The sequence below is a fragment of the Choloepus didactylus genome, chromosome 2 (assembly GCF_015220235.1).
Source record: "Choloepus didactylus isolate mChoDid1 chromosome 2, mChoDid1.pri, whole genome shotgun sequence".
Lineage (NCBI taxonomy): Eukaryota > Metazoa > Chordata > Mammalia > Pilosa > Megalonychidae > Choloepus > Choloepus didactylus.
The window spans coordinates 144,187,748-144,204,798 of NC_051308.1; the positions used below are offsets into that span (position 1 = coordinate 144,187,748).

General features: G+C 35.2%; 1 protein-coding gene and 1 non-coding gene across 4 annotated transcripts in view; both read left to right on the forward strand.

The window, feature by feature from the left end:
* Window positions 1-17,051, forward strand: part of DPYD (dihydropyrimidine dehydrogenase) — a 943,583-nt gene that overhangs the window by 231,257 nt on the left and 695,275 nt on the right. For all 3 annotated transcript variants that reach the window (XM_037826568.1, XM_037826567.1, XM_037826569.1), the window contains one exon: window positions 7,820-7,907. In XM_037826568.1, coding sequence (XP_037682496.1) covers window positions 7,820-7,907 — 88 coding nt within the window. The remainder of the gene's footprint in view (window positions 1-7,819; window positions 7,908-17,051) is intronic.
* On the forward strand, window positions 15,425-15,532 carry LOC119528430. Its single transcript, XR_005215727.1, has one exon. It is a non-coding gene; the product is annotated as a U6 spliceosomal RNA (small nuclear RNA).

The window sequence follows — 17,051 nt, forward strand, 5'->3', positions numbered from 1 at the left end:
TTAGTGGATAGCATTATGCAATTGAATTTATGTTTCCCTCATTCATTCACTTGTTCTTTCATTCCACATAATTGGGCAGTTTAAATGTGCATGGTTCAGTGGTCGCTTATATGTGGAATGTAGAGAAAAACCAAATATGCATCCAGAACTTGCTCTCAGTATTGTACTCTAGTATTCTCATTTCCACATAGTCAAATCCTACATTTCCTTCGTCTATGTTGAATGTCTGTCTGGGAAGATTTCTCTGATTCTACTAAGACAGAAATAACTTTCCCTTCCACCAAAATCCCTTACGGGTAAATTGAACACTTGAAGAATATATCTATGTTTGCCAGATATCCACTGTTTTATATATGTAAATAATTGTAAAACAATATACTATGACTTTTCACTGATCCCCCCCACAGGAAAAAAAAAAAAGAAAAAATTACCTAACTTTCAGAGCATTTTGAGGGTTATAGAGAATGCCTGTTAAGCAACTAAAGAAGTACACAATTAAGCATAAGTATATAATTAAAAATTCTCATAACAAATATATGAAGTGCAAATTATTTTTTCCATCTTCGTATGAAAAAACTGATTCCCAGAGATTGGGCCACTTGCCTAAAGTTTTAAAACCAGTAAAGTGAAGTCAATAGTTAAATATGGGCAGTCAAGCACTGGAACCTGTTCTATTAACTTCTATGTTGTGCTTCCTGAGTTAATAAATTTAAATGCTTTGGAAAGCCAGCACATTTCAGCAATTAATTTAATTAGCATTCACATAAGTCTGGAAGCATACACTCACTTGCTACGTATTATACATATAAACCATGTATATTATCTGACCTGTTTACCCTGGCTGTGTCTGGTATTGCCAGGTCTTATAAGGAACCTTAGGTACAGGACTTAACCACTATTTTATCTCATTACTGCAGGACAGAGGAAGCTCTTTATCTTCCTCTTGAATCTAGCCGTCTTCCTCAGTCCCTTTAAGTACCCTCAATCCCTACCATCTTTAAAGGGGATAAAGAACGGCTTCCTAGGAGAGTGCTGCCAACAAGACCATCCCTCCAGGACATAAAACATAGCTTTTAGCTCTATTATTTTATGGTTTTCTTGATTAAGGTGTACCTCTGTTGTAGCTGCAAGTGACAGTGATCAAATTATATTGGCGATTTTAGTGCCTAAAATCTACTGGGTAAAAATATTAAATAAATATTTTTATTTGTTCTCTATTTACTGACATTCCTGTAACTGTTTTTGTATTATTGACATACTAAAAATCTGATGACCATTTAATATTTAATTACTTGTAATATTAAAAATAGAGTAAGTAATTTTATTCCATTTCAGTAATTCAGTTTATAAGTCATTATCTTGTACTCTAATAAATTCATTACAAAGAAATTGGTGATGAAGCATACTTCCTTCACTACTGTAACCTACAGTGGTCTCATTCTCTCCCATAATTGTCAGCATAATTATCAGTACCACTAATTTGGGAGTTAAACCTTTTTTCTTTTTTGCGTTTTGAACATTTTTGTTTGGTATTGTTATTCCAACTGTATTTTATTATTTAATATTTCAATTTATAATACCTTAGAGCCCCAGTAGCTTCTGAAATCTTTAAAGAGTGACCCCCATTTCCTTTGGAAGGGCTCTGTTCTCTTTTCATATGCATTATTTCTATCCTGTGCATATATCCATGATGTGCATGTATTTTCTTCCAGTGAATCTTCCTTCAGTTTTAATGTACATTGATTCCATCACAACCTTCTTGTTCCACTTCTGTATACCAGAAGCTTATTTTCAAGTCTCATCTTCTCTTTCTAAATCCCTTGGAGTGTCAGAAAGAGAAAAATCTAAGTTTGGGAGCAGCATCCCTCAAATACTTGCTCATGATGATACTTTACCTGTGCAGTTAAATAAGACAATATGTTTGTTAAAATTTTTTCAGAAGGTGATAGGTTCTAAGTTTTTAAGGGGATATTTATTTGCTTGCAGAGATCATATGTAGGTGAATTTGATGCCATGGAGGTTTTTGTAGTATACTTAACTTTTGAAAATAAGTTTATGCTAATAAAATTCTAGCACAAATGACTAAACCAAAGTTGTTTAAAAATTGCAATAAAATTATCTTCCTGGTAACAGCATAGTAAGAAGAGTACAAGAAGTGCTAAAGAGAAAGGGCAATATATTGAGTTAGTAAAATTAGCCATTAACTCCTAGTAAGTCTTAGGACAAGTCACTTCCTTTCTCTTGGTCATGGTAGCTTTGATGACTTCTAAGATTGAGTAAGCCTTGAAAATTGTGTAATACTGTGAAAACCTAACATTTTCATCTTGAATTGGGAAGCCTCTTGAGGAGAGAGTTAAGACTATCTTTACTTTTTACCTTGAAATAAAATTAGACTACAGGAGAGATAGTACTGTAGGCATTTTTCTAGCTGTGACTTCTTAACTGCCTCTTTCTCAGTCCTCACATTACGCTGGAAGAAGGAGTGATGTTGAGAGATGGGATCTTTGGGACACCACCTTTTAAAATTTGAACCTGTCATCATGCATGGAATGGATAGTCCTGAGTGAAAAATGGTAAATGTGTTCTAGTAGTTTATATCAGTTGCTTTGGCCACTGGTCTCATTATGCTTCAGGGAGATTCCTGGTGCCTCAATACTCTCATTTACACAATGGAGAAAATGTAGATATTCATTTTAAGAATTTCTTATGTATGAAGATTAAAAAAGTATTTTACTTAAATCCTTTCATTTAATTCAAAATATACAAAAAGTGCAAAATATACATTTTTTTAGCTGTTGATATCTGAGAAAACCAATAATTCTCTGCCACAGTCTCCAGAGAAGATTGTAGAAAGGTTTTAAACTGTATTTTATTCCCAGGCTCATGATCGTCATTACCCAGCAAAATATTCCGAACATTGGATAAATGAATTGTATGCTATTCTACATTTTCCATTTCTTGAACTGTTTTGAAGTATCTGCATGCTAATGCAGATTTCTAGTAGATAAAAAAACCTCTATTTAAAAATTATTTTTTGGTATTAACTTGGAAAACATGAACATGAAATTCTTTGGTGTGAGTAAATGTATAACAGTGCACAATATTAAAAATTCAGTTACTTTTAATGATGCTGCCACAGCTTTCCAGCCCAGGAGAATATAAAAGCTAGGCCAAAACACATATTAGGAATATTCAAAGTCAGTTCCAAATACACCTAAACCAGTAAGAACCTGTGGTGTAATCTGAGGAGCAGAGTAAACGTATGTAGGAGGGACTGTTAATAGAATATTGAGAGAAGTAAAGAGATATTAATAACCAGAGAGTTATTGGCAGCTGAGGATAGCTCTTGACTGTTTATTAGGATCAGAGCATGGAATTAATCTCATCAATTTTTAAAGATAACAGCTATCTTTCTTAGGTCTTTTAATTATTACAGAGTGTGGTACAAGAGATGGCAGCAGTGGAACTCAGACACGTGTGGTATTTCCAGCCTCCATTTTTTGGTTGCACTCTTTCTATTCAGCCTGATACTCCATTCTGCCCAATAAATATTAAATATGTATTTGCCTACACTGGCACTTATAGGGCAGGGAAACTATGTCCTGTGCCCATATGTTACATCTCATTCCAAATGCAGGTACTGAGCATTGAAGATATGAGGAAATAAAATATTACTATTGGGAAATATTTTAATTTTTCAATATAAATATTAATTTGTTCAATTAGATTTTATGTAGATTAATTCATTTTTAGATCATATATAACCTGAGAGAACAGGGCTGATTTGATTGAACCAAAGTCTAGCAGAAGCAAAGTCTAGTGAAACCAAAGAAGATGCACCATGAGGTTTTAAGGTGTTCAAATAGATTTGTATGACTTTTTTTTTTACACTCAACACAATTAATTTACTCATTTGTCTTATGGAGTAAAAAATTTTCTAACTAGCATAGGTTAAAATCTCAATTGCCATGGATGTTTACGAATAAAAGAAGCAGACATCTGTTCTCAGATGTGTGAAAAATCAAATGCTGCTTATTTCATTATATGCTATAATAAATTTTCGGGTCGTACTATGGAGTAAAACTGACCAGACTTACTTATATTTGGAGAGAGAAATCATGTCTTTCTTTCCTTAGAGAAAGATCTATTATAAATGTTTCTTTAATAGTTTTGTCCTTTAAATAGCGGTACTAAAGTTTTCATACTTTTTTATAGTCATATTGAATCATGGAAGATTAACATTTGTTAAGGATTCTATATTTTGCTTTTAATGAAATCCATTGATATGCTCTTTATTTAATATATGAATGAAAAAAAGTTTATCACTAGCAATAAATCTGAGATGTTTTATAGCCTTTAAAAAATGATGTAATATATTCCTCTTACTATAAATGTAATTATTGGGCATTAAAATATTACACAATTGTTTATCTAAATTAACTTTTCCCTCTTACAATACATTTAAAAATAAACTGCATAATAATAGAGTAAGTTTGAAAGGCAAAAGAGAATTAAGTGACTGAAGATAAAAACAAATTTAATTTAAATGTTACTTCCAAGGACAAATTTATGTGAAACTGTGGTTTACAATAATTGTTGACATATTTCCCTAAGTACTGTGTCTGTGATTTTTCATGGTATCAATCATTTAAAACAATTTAGGTAATAACATTCTGATATGCATTTCTGCTATTGTATTTACGCCATTTGCCTACATCATTGTATTTCAGTACCTTTCTGATTTGGTACAGTAAATGCATTCTGCAATATCTATTATGGCATGGTCAAAGGATAATTTATTGTCAAATAGAAAAATAGGTCAACACTAATGTCACTTGATGATCAACCCCCCCATCCCCAAGTTTAATAAAACATCTCACCAGTATGCATTCCAGTGCAGTGGTTGATATTTTATTAGGACTACCTGGCTATAGCAGTAGTGTAATTACTGAGCTGTCAGAGTGATAAGTGGGATTAATGGCAGCCTGATGCACTTTAGTCTGCAGAGCGCTTAGAGAATTGCAAGATGGTATTATTATCAGAGTCTGCCCATTCTGGCATATTCATGGCACCAAAGAAAAAAATAATGCTACAATTCAGGTTTGCGTTGCCCTGCCTCATTAACATCTGACATTTCCAACAGCTGTTATTTGTGAACTAGCTCAATAATAAAAGGAGAATTATTTGGTAAAGAGGCTTAATAACCACAACTAAAAATCCTTACATTGTGAGTGCTGTTAAGTGAATCTGTTTATGTTGAATTTAGCTTTTCACTGGAAGAACAGAAAAATACACTATACACATTAATTTGGTTCATTCATACATGCTGACATCATAACTGCAATTTTTAATTGCCTTATTATTCAAGTTGGATGTTAGAAAAAAAATCAGAAGTCTTGTGACTTCATTAGAGATAACCAGAATCTACATGGAATAAGCATATTTATTGCTTTATTCTTGTGGAATAGCATATATTTTCTAAACTGTTGAAATGACCTTTTAAAATAAATTAGAGAATATTTAAGATGACATATTTGGTAAATTTTTAGCTATTTTATTTGATCACTTAATAGGAAATCTTTTTGAACCACTATTGATGTTCAGTAAATTTGTTGACATAACGTATAACATATCACCACATTTCAGTACCAAGGACCAAATAGGCCGTATATTATGTTCTTTTTTGCATTGTTTTTCAATATATGCTACTAATCTTACTTTCAAGAAATGCTTTATGAACTCAATAGCAGTTTTTCAGGGGAAAAAATCATAAAAGTATGGGACAATAGAAATTCAACCAAATGATAGATGTGAATCAAACAATGGCATTTAGAGAAATGACAGGGGAAAGGTTTAATGACTACATTTCAGAGAGGACAATTGATTATGAAAAGCTTTCGGTACTCATTGTGTAAAATTTAATTTAGAGAGAAGGCTAAGGGCACAAACCAGAGAAAGGAGATCAGATTTAAAAACAAGATATTAATTAGGTACTGAGAAATTGGTTCAGACAATGGAGAGGACTCTCCTACTCACAAAAGAATGACAAGGAGACTGATATTATTTTTGTGAAGGAAGTTAACCAAGGTCTTTACACATAGAAGTGGATAGAAAATGAGCTAGCTAGTCTCCTTTGTCACTGAGTAATGTAGGATTCATTTTCAGTGAAATTCTTGGAGAATTCTGGTCTTCTGACAGATGTGACAGTAGTGTATCTTCTTAAGTTACATCTCTGCAGCCTAATTTCTCTCTACTCCTACTTTTGCTTTGTAAAAGCTCGAGCCAGACCAAATTCTGTTAGTTCACCTACCCTGTCATTTTCTTTTCTTTCCAGCCCTTGGTACATATGGTTTCTATGTCCGGGACATTCTTCAGACTGGCCCTGTACCCCACTTTCTCCCTTCTTTATTCCCTAATGCCCATTCTTTCTTCAAGCTTCCATTCTTCCATTCAAGCTTCATTTCTGGCCTCTCTTCGTCCAGGACTCTTCTCCCTTCTGTGTGATCCCTTAGCATGCTGCTTTTCACCAGAATTCACATTTACCACACTGGGCTGAAAGTACCTTTGTGTCTCTGTGTTTCCTCTAAATTAGAAGTTCCTTGAGAGCACGACTGTGGTGTTCTTATTCAGAACGATGATATTCTCAGATCATAGGATCTGCCTTGTGGCAAGGGCCTGTTAAACATATTTGTTAAATGAATAAAAAAATCAGATTCATAAGTTAATGTACAAATAAAGGAAGATTCTAGCCAGTGGTTTTAGTTGTTTTGATGTGGTAATTATCAATTTGTAGTTCTCACAATATAGTTCCAATCATATATATAAAACTCACCTTGGAGACTTTTTTCTATGATGCAGATCCCCAGGCCATTAACTCAGGCTCACTAGGGCCTTGTCTGTAGAATCTGTAACATTTTTATCAGACTTCTGAGGTGGTTCTTAGGCACACTAAAGTTTCTGCATGTCTCTGGTCACTTCCCCTGGAAGCAGAGTCTAAAATGAGGTTAGTATGGAGGAAGTTTATTTGGAGATCAACATGTATAGAGGAGTGGAGGATGCAGGACTGGCCAGAATGTGACATAGCCACAATAAAGGCCTCATTGGATCCTTGAAGACTTAGTTATTCCCATATTGGGCCAAGGGACTGGCCTCTAACTCCTCTCATTGACCTGTAATTGGATGTGGTCTGCTACCAGAAAGAGGGTATGACCTTGGTTGAGCCTCTTCTCTTCAGCTGAGAGTGCAGGAGCTGGGGGAATAAATGTTTTGATCCTGAAGAATGGAGTCAGGCTATGCATAATAGTGCTTACTATAGAGTCCGATTGCCATGTTTATGATGTGTAGGTAGAAAGACCTCAGAAAATTGGAGGGAGACATGGAAAGAGGGAGGAAAGAAATGAAGAAAGAAGAAAAGAGCCTTTGTATTTGTGTGACACTTACAGTCAGCAAAGAACACAAATCTTTTATCATAAGTCTCAATGCTCTAGGCACTGTTGAATTAGTCAGGGATCAAAACAAAAATGATATAGTAAATAAGTGAATGATGTATTTTTAAAAGGTATGATCCACTTAAATCTAGAAGGAAATAGAAAGGAGGGGCTATTAGCCAAAGTGATTCTATTTTATACATCTCAGGAGGTATACAAAAGGTGAAACACAGAAACACAGATAATAGGTTTATTTTATTGTTTTCTTTAAATAGCGTAATTTTATTTATTCCTACTAGACGGTTATGCTGAATGGGTATTGGGTAGAGAACATGTAGTATATTATTTCAGTTACTTTGTAGTTTCTTTAACCCAATTATTTCAATCCCCAGATGCCTGAAATGTGCAGATGCCCCCTGTCAGAAGAGCTGTCCAACTAATCTAGATATCAAGTCATTCATCACAAGGATTGCAAACAAGGTAAGTTCAGAATTAGCTCTGCAAATGATAATAATGGCATTTGATCTCTTATCTGTGAATAAAACATAAAGCTTATCATAGTAAATTTGGTCAAACTGTTTTCTATAGGCATTTGAAAATGTGGTACATTTTATTAAGTAGGTTCTTCCAAGTTGTGATATGATTAGAATGAAAATGTAGTATTCATCATTTATTGTTTTAAAATGAATTTTTGTTGAAATTAATGACTTTTTAAGCAAGTCTTTCACTGAATAGATTGACTATAGCTTAAGCTTGTTAAAAGCTTTTAGATAGGAAACGTAATTGATTACCAAACATTTCAAATTTGTGAAGTATCTTTACTTAAAAGCTTTGGGTTTAAGTCTGGCACATTGAGACACATCAAGGAAATGGACTTCCTTTTACTGAAATTCAATTAAGTTGTTTAATATTTGGAGTAATTCATGAAGAGTGACAGGATTGTAACTAAAAATATGATATAAACAGAAAGCTGTTTATGAACATGAGTAGAACAAAAATTTGAACTTTAATAGAGAATCCTTCGTTACAAGGTTTAACACAAATTTTCTAAAATGCTGCAAAGACCCAATAAGTTCTCCTACAACCAGCTACCTTTTTAGATATAAAGAATATTTCTTAGTATATTAATTATATAAAAATATTTTAGGAGAAAAACGATGAACAACTCTATGTAGCTTTAGGAGTTTAAAAGACTTAAAGGTTACTACTGTGAGGGGCAGGAGTAGAATTAATTTGCATGGTCAGATTTATTAGGACTTGAAGTCTGAGTTGAGTTTTTATATTGGCCTCCTATTGTGAAGCCAGGGAAAATTTTTTGCCTCTTTACTCTCACTAATAAAGGAAAGATAGCATTTTTCTTGCATGGTTATGGTATAAACTGATATACCCATATGTTAAAATGTCTAATATGTTGAATTACTCAACACGTATTTGTTGATGTGGTATTAATTTCCCTACTCATTCAATATGATAAGTACTATAAAAATGATTGTCATTTCTGTTGTTTTTGTGATTTACTGAACATCTATTGTCTACTAAACACAGTGCAGGCCCTGGGTAAAATAGAGTCCTGCTATGCCCTGCCTTTTTAGAAGTTCACAATCCTTGAGTGAAGACAGATACATTTTAAGAACAAGCAAAGAAGCAAGCCAGCAAACAAAAACAATCAAAAACCCTAACCATAATTCAATGTGGTGAGTGCTGCAAACATGTGATCTGGAAAGAGTATTCGGATGAGAAAAGTCAGGGAGGGATGTGGTAGAGAACACAGCAGGTTTGGGGAGCAGTAATAAATTCAGTGTGGCTAGAATGTAGTTTGGATTACTTGAAAAAGTGTGATGGGAAGGAAACAAGGCAAGTAGATTGGGATTAGGTTGTGAAAATATTTGAATACCATGCTAAATAGTTGGGACTTAATCCTGTAGTAATAGGAAACCATCAGTGGTTTATATTTGCTTTGTAATTTTGAAGATAAATTCTGGAAAGGGATCTCATTTATTAACTTCATAGTATACCAAACATCCATCATCTCAGGACCTTTGTCTTATGTGTGAAAACAAAGAGTTACATTAACCTTTATAAAATCTTATTTATTTAATAATGACCCTATCAGAAAATAAGTGAAACAAAGTGCTCAAAGTTTGAGGTCAGTGAATATTTTGGCTAAAATGTATCTAATGTATCACTCCTGATGTCAGGCATGAGGAGATACGAGAATTATAATGACCCATCTTGGAAGATCTATGCTAACTAAATTTTCCCAAGGTATTCCAAAATTTTAATTAGTTATACACTCCATTCATTCAAGGTCTACACAAATTTATAAAAATAAATAAGTAACCAAAAGAAGAAGGTAGAGATAGTGTTGTTTGAAAAGTTTATAAAGTGTCTAAGCAAGCTCAGAATCATTTTATTTTAGGAAAACTTCTGTTTCATTATTTTTTCCATGTTCTCTACTATCTAATAAAGCATTGTATTTAGGTATTTATGTACACAGATATCCATACGAACTTAAGATATTTTGAGATATTGTATTAAAAATATAATCTTTTGTCAGGCATTTAAGAAACTATTGTATGTAGTGTTTTGTTGAAGAACCACTGTAGCAATCATAAAAGGTCAGAGATTCTTGTTCTTTAAAGCCTGCAGCTTTTTAGATATTTACCGGCTGTGTACAATGTAGGCTGTCACACTGCTCTGCCAATGGACCTCAACTCAGGAGGGGTTTTTTCCAGGTTGAGAGGGTAATTGAATAGCCAGACTCAATGAGCCTTGTGCTTCTTTGAGAAAAGGATGTCACTTGTGTTGTATTGTGTTAGGTTTCTGTGATTCAGTGGAGTTTAGGCCAGTACTTTCATTCTTTATTTTCTTACAAACTGGATTACAGCTCTAGTTTCCAAAGCTACACTCAATTCTATTGTATCTCCTCAGTCAGTTTTTCTCTGTTTCTTTCGTGCAGGCTGTTGTTGGCAATTGTATCTCTCAATTGGAAGTACACGTTTCAGACTCATCAAACTGTGAATTACTGGGTTACGTTTCTTGATAGGTTTCCTTTAAGAAACACTACTTTATATCAGAATGCAAGAAGTTAGTCTATAAATGTGAGACAAACACCTGTTTTTAAAAGTACTCCTTGACTTCATGATCCTTTATTTTAAACAATGGAGATAATTTATCTTTTCAAATAAGTGACATTAAACAGTAAAGCATTAGCTTTTCCACTAATGTGCATATTTTTGCAGAATCAGCATGGTGAGATTTGTGTGGCTTTTATACATGGATGAATAAATTTAAAAATACACATTAGAGAAAAAGTGACTTGTAAAATAAAAGGCTCTTCTTTACGATAGAACCCTATTGAAAGTAAATGGAATCAGAGAAGCAAAAAAAATCTAACCAGCAGAATTTATTGACACAATACCATTGACAAAAATATTTGTATTTCAAAAAAAACTGTTGTATTGCTGTATGTGTACTTGCATCATAAAGGTGTTACAAGACAGCACAGAAGTGCAATCAACAGATTTGTACATCCTCCTTTTAGTTATGCATTTTAATTGCAAGGACTAAGCACTTTATAACCATATTAAAAAAAAACGTATGTTGAAACGCTTACAGAATAACTTTCTAAATGCAGGGTTCTCACTATATTATTTCCAAAAACTCCAGTGGCTCCCCATTGCCTAGAAACTGGTGTCCAAATACACTTTCTTGTGGCTGAATAATATTCCATTGAGTATATCTACATTTTGTTTATACATTCATTTGATGATGGACATTTGGCTACTGTGAATAATGCCACCATAAAGAGATAAAAGTATCTGTTTGAGACCCTATTTTCATTCTTTTTTTTTTTTTTGTATATTGCCTAGAAGTAGAATTGCCACTTCATGTTGTAATTCTATATTTAACTTTTTGAGGATTCACCATATTGCTTTTCACAGTGACTACACATTTTACATTCCCACCAACAATGCATTAGAGCTCCAGTATCTCTGCCTTCTTTCCAATACTCATTAATTACTTCCTTCCTTCTTTCCTTCCTTCTTTCTTCCTTACTTTCCCTCCTTCTTTCCTTCTTTCTGTCTTTCTTTCTTTCTTTCTTTCTTTTGTAATAATAGCCCTCAGTCATCCTTGTGGATGTGAAGAGGTATTTCATTGTGGGTTTGATCCCATTTCCCTAATGGCTTATGATGCTGAGCATCTTTTCTTATGCATATATCTCTATATATCACTTCTTTGGAGAAATGTCTATCGAAGTCCTTTGTCCATTTTTTATGTGTGTTTGTCATTTTGTTGTTGCATTGTAAAAGTTCTTTATATATTCTGGATATTAATCCTTATCTGGTAATGGCTTGCAACTATTTTCTTCCATTCTGCAGGTTGCCTTTTCTCCTTCTTGATGATGATTTCCTTCAATGTGTAAAACATTTTAACTTTGATGAAGTCAAATTTGTCTGTTTTTTTCATTTGTTGCTTGTGCTTTTCATGTCATTTTGTAGGTATCCATTGCTGAATCCCAGGTCATGAGAATTTGCCCCTATGTTATCTTTTAAGAGTTTTATAGATTTAGCTCCTAGATTTAGGTCCTTGTTCTTTTTTGAATTGAGTTTTGTATATGGTGTGAGGTAAGGGTCCAACTTCATTCTTTAGCAAAGCATCTCCAATTTTCCCAGCACCATTTTTTGAAAAACTATTTTTTCCCCATAGCATATACTTAGCAGCCTTGGGGAAAATTAATTGGTCATGGGTATTTGGGTGTATTTATGGATTTTCACTTGTGTTCTATTGGTCTGTTTGTTTATCTTTATGCATGTATGTGCTGGTTTGGATCTATTATGTCCCCCAGAAAAGCTATAGTCTTTAGTGCAATATTGTATGGGCAGACTGATTACTCTACAGATTAGGATGGAACCTCTGATTGAATTATTTTCATGGAAGTGTGGACCCCACCCATTCAGGGGGGACTTGATTAGTTCACTGGAGTATTTAACAGAGCCAGGAACAAACACAGGTGCTGCTGCTTATGCTTGGAAACATTTGAAGATGCAGACAGAGGGGCATTTGGAGATGCTAAGCCAAGAGATGAAGCACCATGTTTGCCCCAGAGAAGCTAAGAGGGGACCTGCAAATGCTTAGAGAGGAATGCCCTGGGAGAAAAAAGCAAGGACACACAGGAGCTGAGAGAGAGAGAAGCTGAGTGAGACATTTTGGAGAAAGTCATTTTGAAAACAACCTGAGAGCAAAGGGCCAGCAGATGGCAGCCACGTGTCTTCTCAGTTGACAAAGGTGTTCAGGATGCCATTGGCTTTTCTTCAGTGAAGATATCCTCTTGTTGATGCCTTAGTTTGGACCTTCTTATGGCCTTAGAACCTTAAATTTGTACCCCAATAAATCCCCTTCATAAACGTCAATCCATTTCTGGTATTTTGCATGACGACAGCTGTAGCAAACCAGAACAAGGTACCACACTGTTTTTTTTTTTCTTTTTTAATAGTTAATACTAATATTTTAATATTCTTTCATCAGTTTTAATAAAGGTACCACACCAATGCAAAGTGTCAACAATAAGGTTATGTGGGAACATTGTATTTTTTTTAATTAAATTGTTTTATCGAGATATATTCACATACCATACAGTCATCCATGGTGTACAGTCAACTGTTCATAGTACCATCATATAGTTATGCATTCATCACTCCAATCTATTTTTGAAAATTTTCTTTACACCAGAAAGAATCAGAATAAGAAAAAAAATAAAAGTAAAAAAGAACACCCAAATCATCCCCCCGTCCCACCCTATTTTTCATTTAGTTTTTATCCCCATTTTTCTACTCATCCATCCATACACTGGATAAAGGGAGTGTGATCTACAAGGCTTTCACAATCACACTCTCACCCCCTTGTAAGCTACATTATTATGCAATCATTTTCAAGAGTTAAGGCTACTGGGTTGGAGTTTGATAATTTCAGGTATTTACTTCTAGCTACTCCAATGCATTAAAACCTAAAAAGCATTATCTACATAGTGCATAAGAATGTCCACCAGAGTGACCTCTCAACTCCATTTGAAATCTCTCAGCCATTGAAACTTTATTTTGTTTCATTTCGCATCCCCCTTTTAGTCAAGAAGATGTTCTCAATCCCACAATGCCAGGTCCAGATTCATCCCCAGGAGTCATATCTTGTGTTGCTAGGGAGATTTACACCCCTGAGAGTCAGATCTCACATAGAGGGGAGGAAAGTGAGTTCACCTGCGAAGTTTGCTTAGCTAGAGAGAGAGGGCCACATCTAAGCAACAAAGAGGTACTCAGGGGGAGACTCTTAGGCACAGTTATAAGCAGGTTTAGCCTGTCCTTTGCAGTAATGAGCTTCATAAGGGCAAGCCGCAAGATAGAGGGATCAGCACACCAAGCCGTCAGTCCTCAATGTTTGTACCACACTGTTTTGATTGTTGTAGCTTTGTAGTACTATTTGTAATTGGGACGTGTGAGTCCTCCAAATTTGTTCTTCTCTTTCAAAAATGTTTTGGCTATTTGGAGCTTCTTGCCATTCCATATGAATTTTAGGATTCATGTTTCCAGGTCTGCAAAACTGTTTGCTTGAATTTTGTTCAGGATTGCACTGAATCTATAAATAACTTTGGGTAATATTGACATCTTAACAATATTAACCCTTCCCAATCTGACCATGGAAAATCTTTCCATTTATTTAGATCTTTTAAAATTTCTGTCAATATTGTCTTGTAGATTTCAGTGTAGAAGTCATAGCCATATGTGCTGGTTTGGAACTGTTATGTAGCCCAGAAGATGCCGTGTTCTTTTAATCCATTCTTGTGGATGCAGACATATTGTGGGTGGGACCTTTTGGTTAGGCTATTTCAATTGAGATGTGACCCAGCCAATTCATCATGGGTCTTAATCCTTTACTGGAATCCTTTGTGAAGGGGATAAAAGACAAGACATCCTGGAGAGAGAAATGCCCAGAGACATTTTTTGGAAGCCTTTGAAACCAGAACCAGGAGAGAAGGACCAGCAGCTGTCACCATGTGCCTTCCCATGTGACAGAGCAACCCCAGATGCCAGCAGCCTTTCCTCAGAGAAGGTGTCTTCCTCTTGATGCCTTAATTTGGACATTTTCATGACCTTAGAACTGTAAATTTGTAACCAAATAAAAACCCATTGAAAAAGCCAACCCATTTCTGGTATATTGCATTCCAGCAGCTTTGGGGAACTGAAACATATTTTGGTACCAGGAGTGGGGTGCTGCGATTTGCAAGTACCAAAAATGCTGCAATGGCTTTATAAATGGATAAGGGGAAGATTCTGGAAGAATTGTGAGATGCTTGATAGAGAAGGCTTGATTGCTTTGAAGAGACCTGTTAGAAATGTGGATGCTAAATGTACATCTGATGAGGCCTTAGACAGAAATGATGAATGTTTCATTGTCAACTGGAAGAAAGGTGATCTTTGTTTTAAAGTGGCAGAGAATTTAGCAATATTAAGTCATGGAAGGTAGAATTTAAAAGTGGTGAGCTTGGATATATAACTGAGGAAATTTCTAAACTAAATGTGGAAAATGCAGCCTTGCTTCTCCTTGCAGCTTATAGTAAAATGTGAGAGGAAAGGGATAAGCTGAGAATTGAACCCCTGGGTACAAAGAAACCAGAAACTGATGGTTTGGAAAAGTCTGAGTTTCTGGGAAGTGAGTCCCCAGAGAATAGAGCCTCATGTGAGGATTTAACCAGTCAGCCATCTCGGTGTGAATCAGGCTTGCAGATGGAGTTATTCAGAGAGGATTTGTAGAAAGTCCTGTTGTCTGGTATTGGGACCCTTGTGTTCTGCATGCTAAACCAACAAGTTTGTTGCAGGAGCTGTATAAATGGAACCACTGCCAGCATGGACTAAAAGGGACAGAAAAGGGGCAGACTGAAGGAAAAATGAATTCAAAGGCAGAACTCTGAAAGCTGAGGTCTAGAGTCAAGAAACCTCGGGTCAGTGCTCACTTCGGCAGCACATATACTAAAAATTGGAACGATACAGAGAAGATTAGCATGGCCCCTTCACCAGGATGACATGCAAATTTGTGAAACTTTCCACATTTTTCAAAAATAGATTGGGGTGATGAATGCACAACTATATGATGGTACTGTGAACAGTTGATTGTACACCATGGATGATTGTATGGCATGTGAATATATTTCAATAAAACTGAATTTAATTAAAAACAAGAAAGAAAGAAACCTCAGGCCAGGAGAGCAGACCCACACATGCATGTGAAGAGGCTGAGTTTGCCCCAGAGTTTGCAGAGGGTGGGCCTTCCTCCCCATTGTTCAGGAAGAATTTTACCACCCCAGGACTCTCAGGTGCCTCAGGAATTGAAGGGAGCTTGGCTGCCCCATTGTTCAGGAAGAATGCTGTTGTCCCAGGTCTCAGAGAGGGTGGAGCACATTCCCCAGGGAATGTTCCAATGAGGTTGAGAGGGTGCCCTAGAGATGGCAGGGAGTCATGTTCCCTCACCTGTATTTCTAGTTGATAATAAATGTGAACACTTCTACCCATTCCTAAGGGGATTGACAGAGAGGTATCTACCTGCCGTAAGATGTACTCAAGAGAGCAAAGCTTTAAGATATCTGTCTTTCATGCTCCTAACTAGTAAAAAAGTCTTTATTCTGCAGAGACAAATATACCACTGCCTTAAAATGGACAATTGTATTTTGAATTGTCTTTAATTTCTAGAAGTTATTTTTTTATATTGTTTCAAATCTGCTTAATTTTATTCATTTTTAATCCCATCTGTTATTCTTAAAAGATATACAAACACTGTTTTTCATACTTGGAGGATTCCACTAACCAAGGTTACTGTGAATCTGATTCTACTATAGTGTTTCTTGGCTCCATTCATAATGTCTTGATTCCTTGTTTTTTTTTTACATGATTTTTTTCTTTTTTTAATCTGACAGTTTGTTTTCTTTGGAGCTTTATATGAGGAAATTCTTTGAGGACTGCAAAAAATAAGTACTTTTCCAGAAGGAAATCCCATTTTCTGTGTCAGGCAGTGGGTTTTAGCACCAGTCCTCTGGTACCACCTTATTCTAAATTTGTGGTTTGATATTTTTTCAAGGCTCCTATATTGTGATACTTCAAATGTGTTTGTATGTATATGTGTGTGTTTTTTTAAGGACTGGATTGTTATGATTTGCAGAAATATTTTTCTCCCTCTTTGCTAAGTACTCAAATTTTAAGTCAGTGAATACTGTTTGTGGTTCTACATGGGGTGGTTAATTTTAATTTATCTTTCTGGTGATGAGGGCTTATTCAATTATAGCTTTATGGTGGAGTCTTTATATTAGACCTAACATTTGGGTGAGCCATTACATTTTTCTTACAAACAATGTTCTGGAAAGAGAAACCTGTTTGTCTGGTTTGCCAAATGCCTTTAAGATGATCCCATTTTCAGTCCCTGGATTTGCCAAGTCATGGATGCATTCAAGATGACTTTTAAAATTACAATTCACTGGAGAGGATTATGGGAAGATGGTGGGAAGCTTCAGGAATCAGTCCCTCCAACAAAACAACTTTTAAACAGGCAGAAACTGTCTGCATCAACTATTTAGAAACTGGA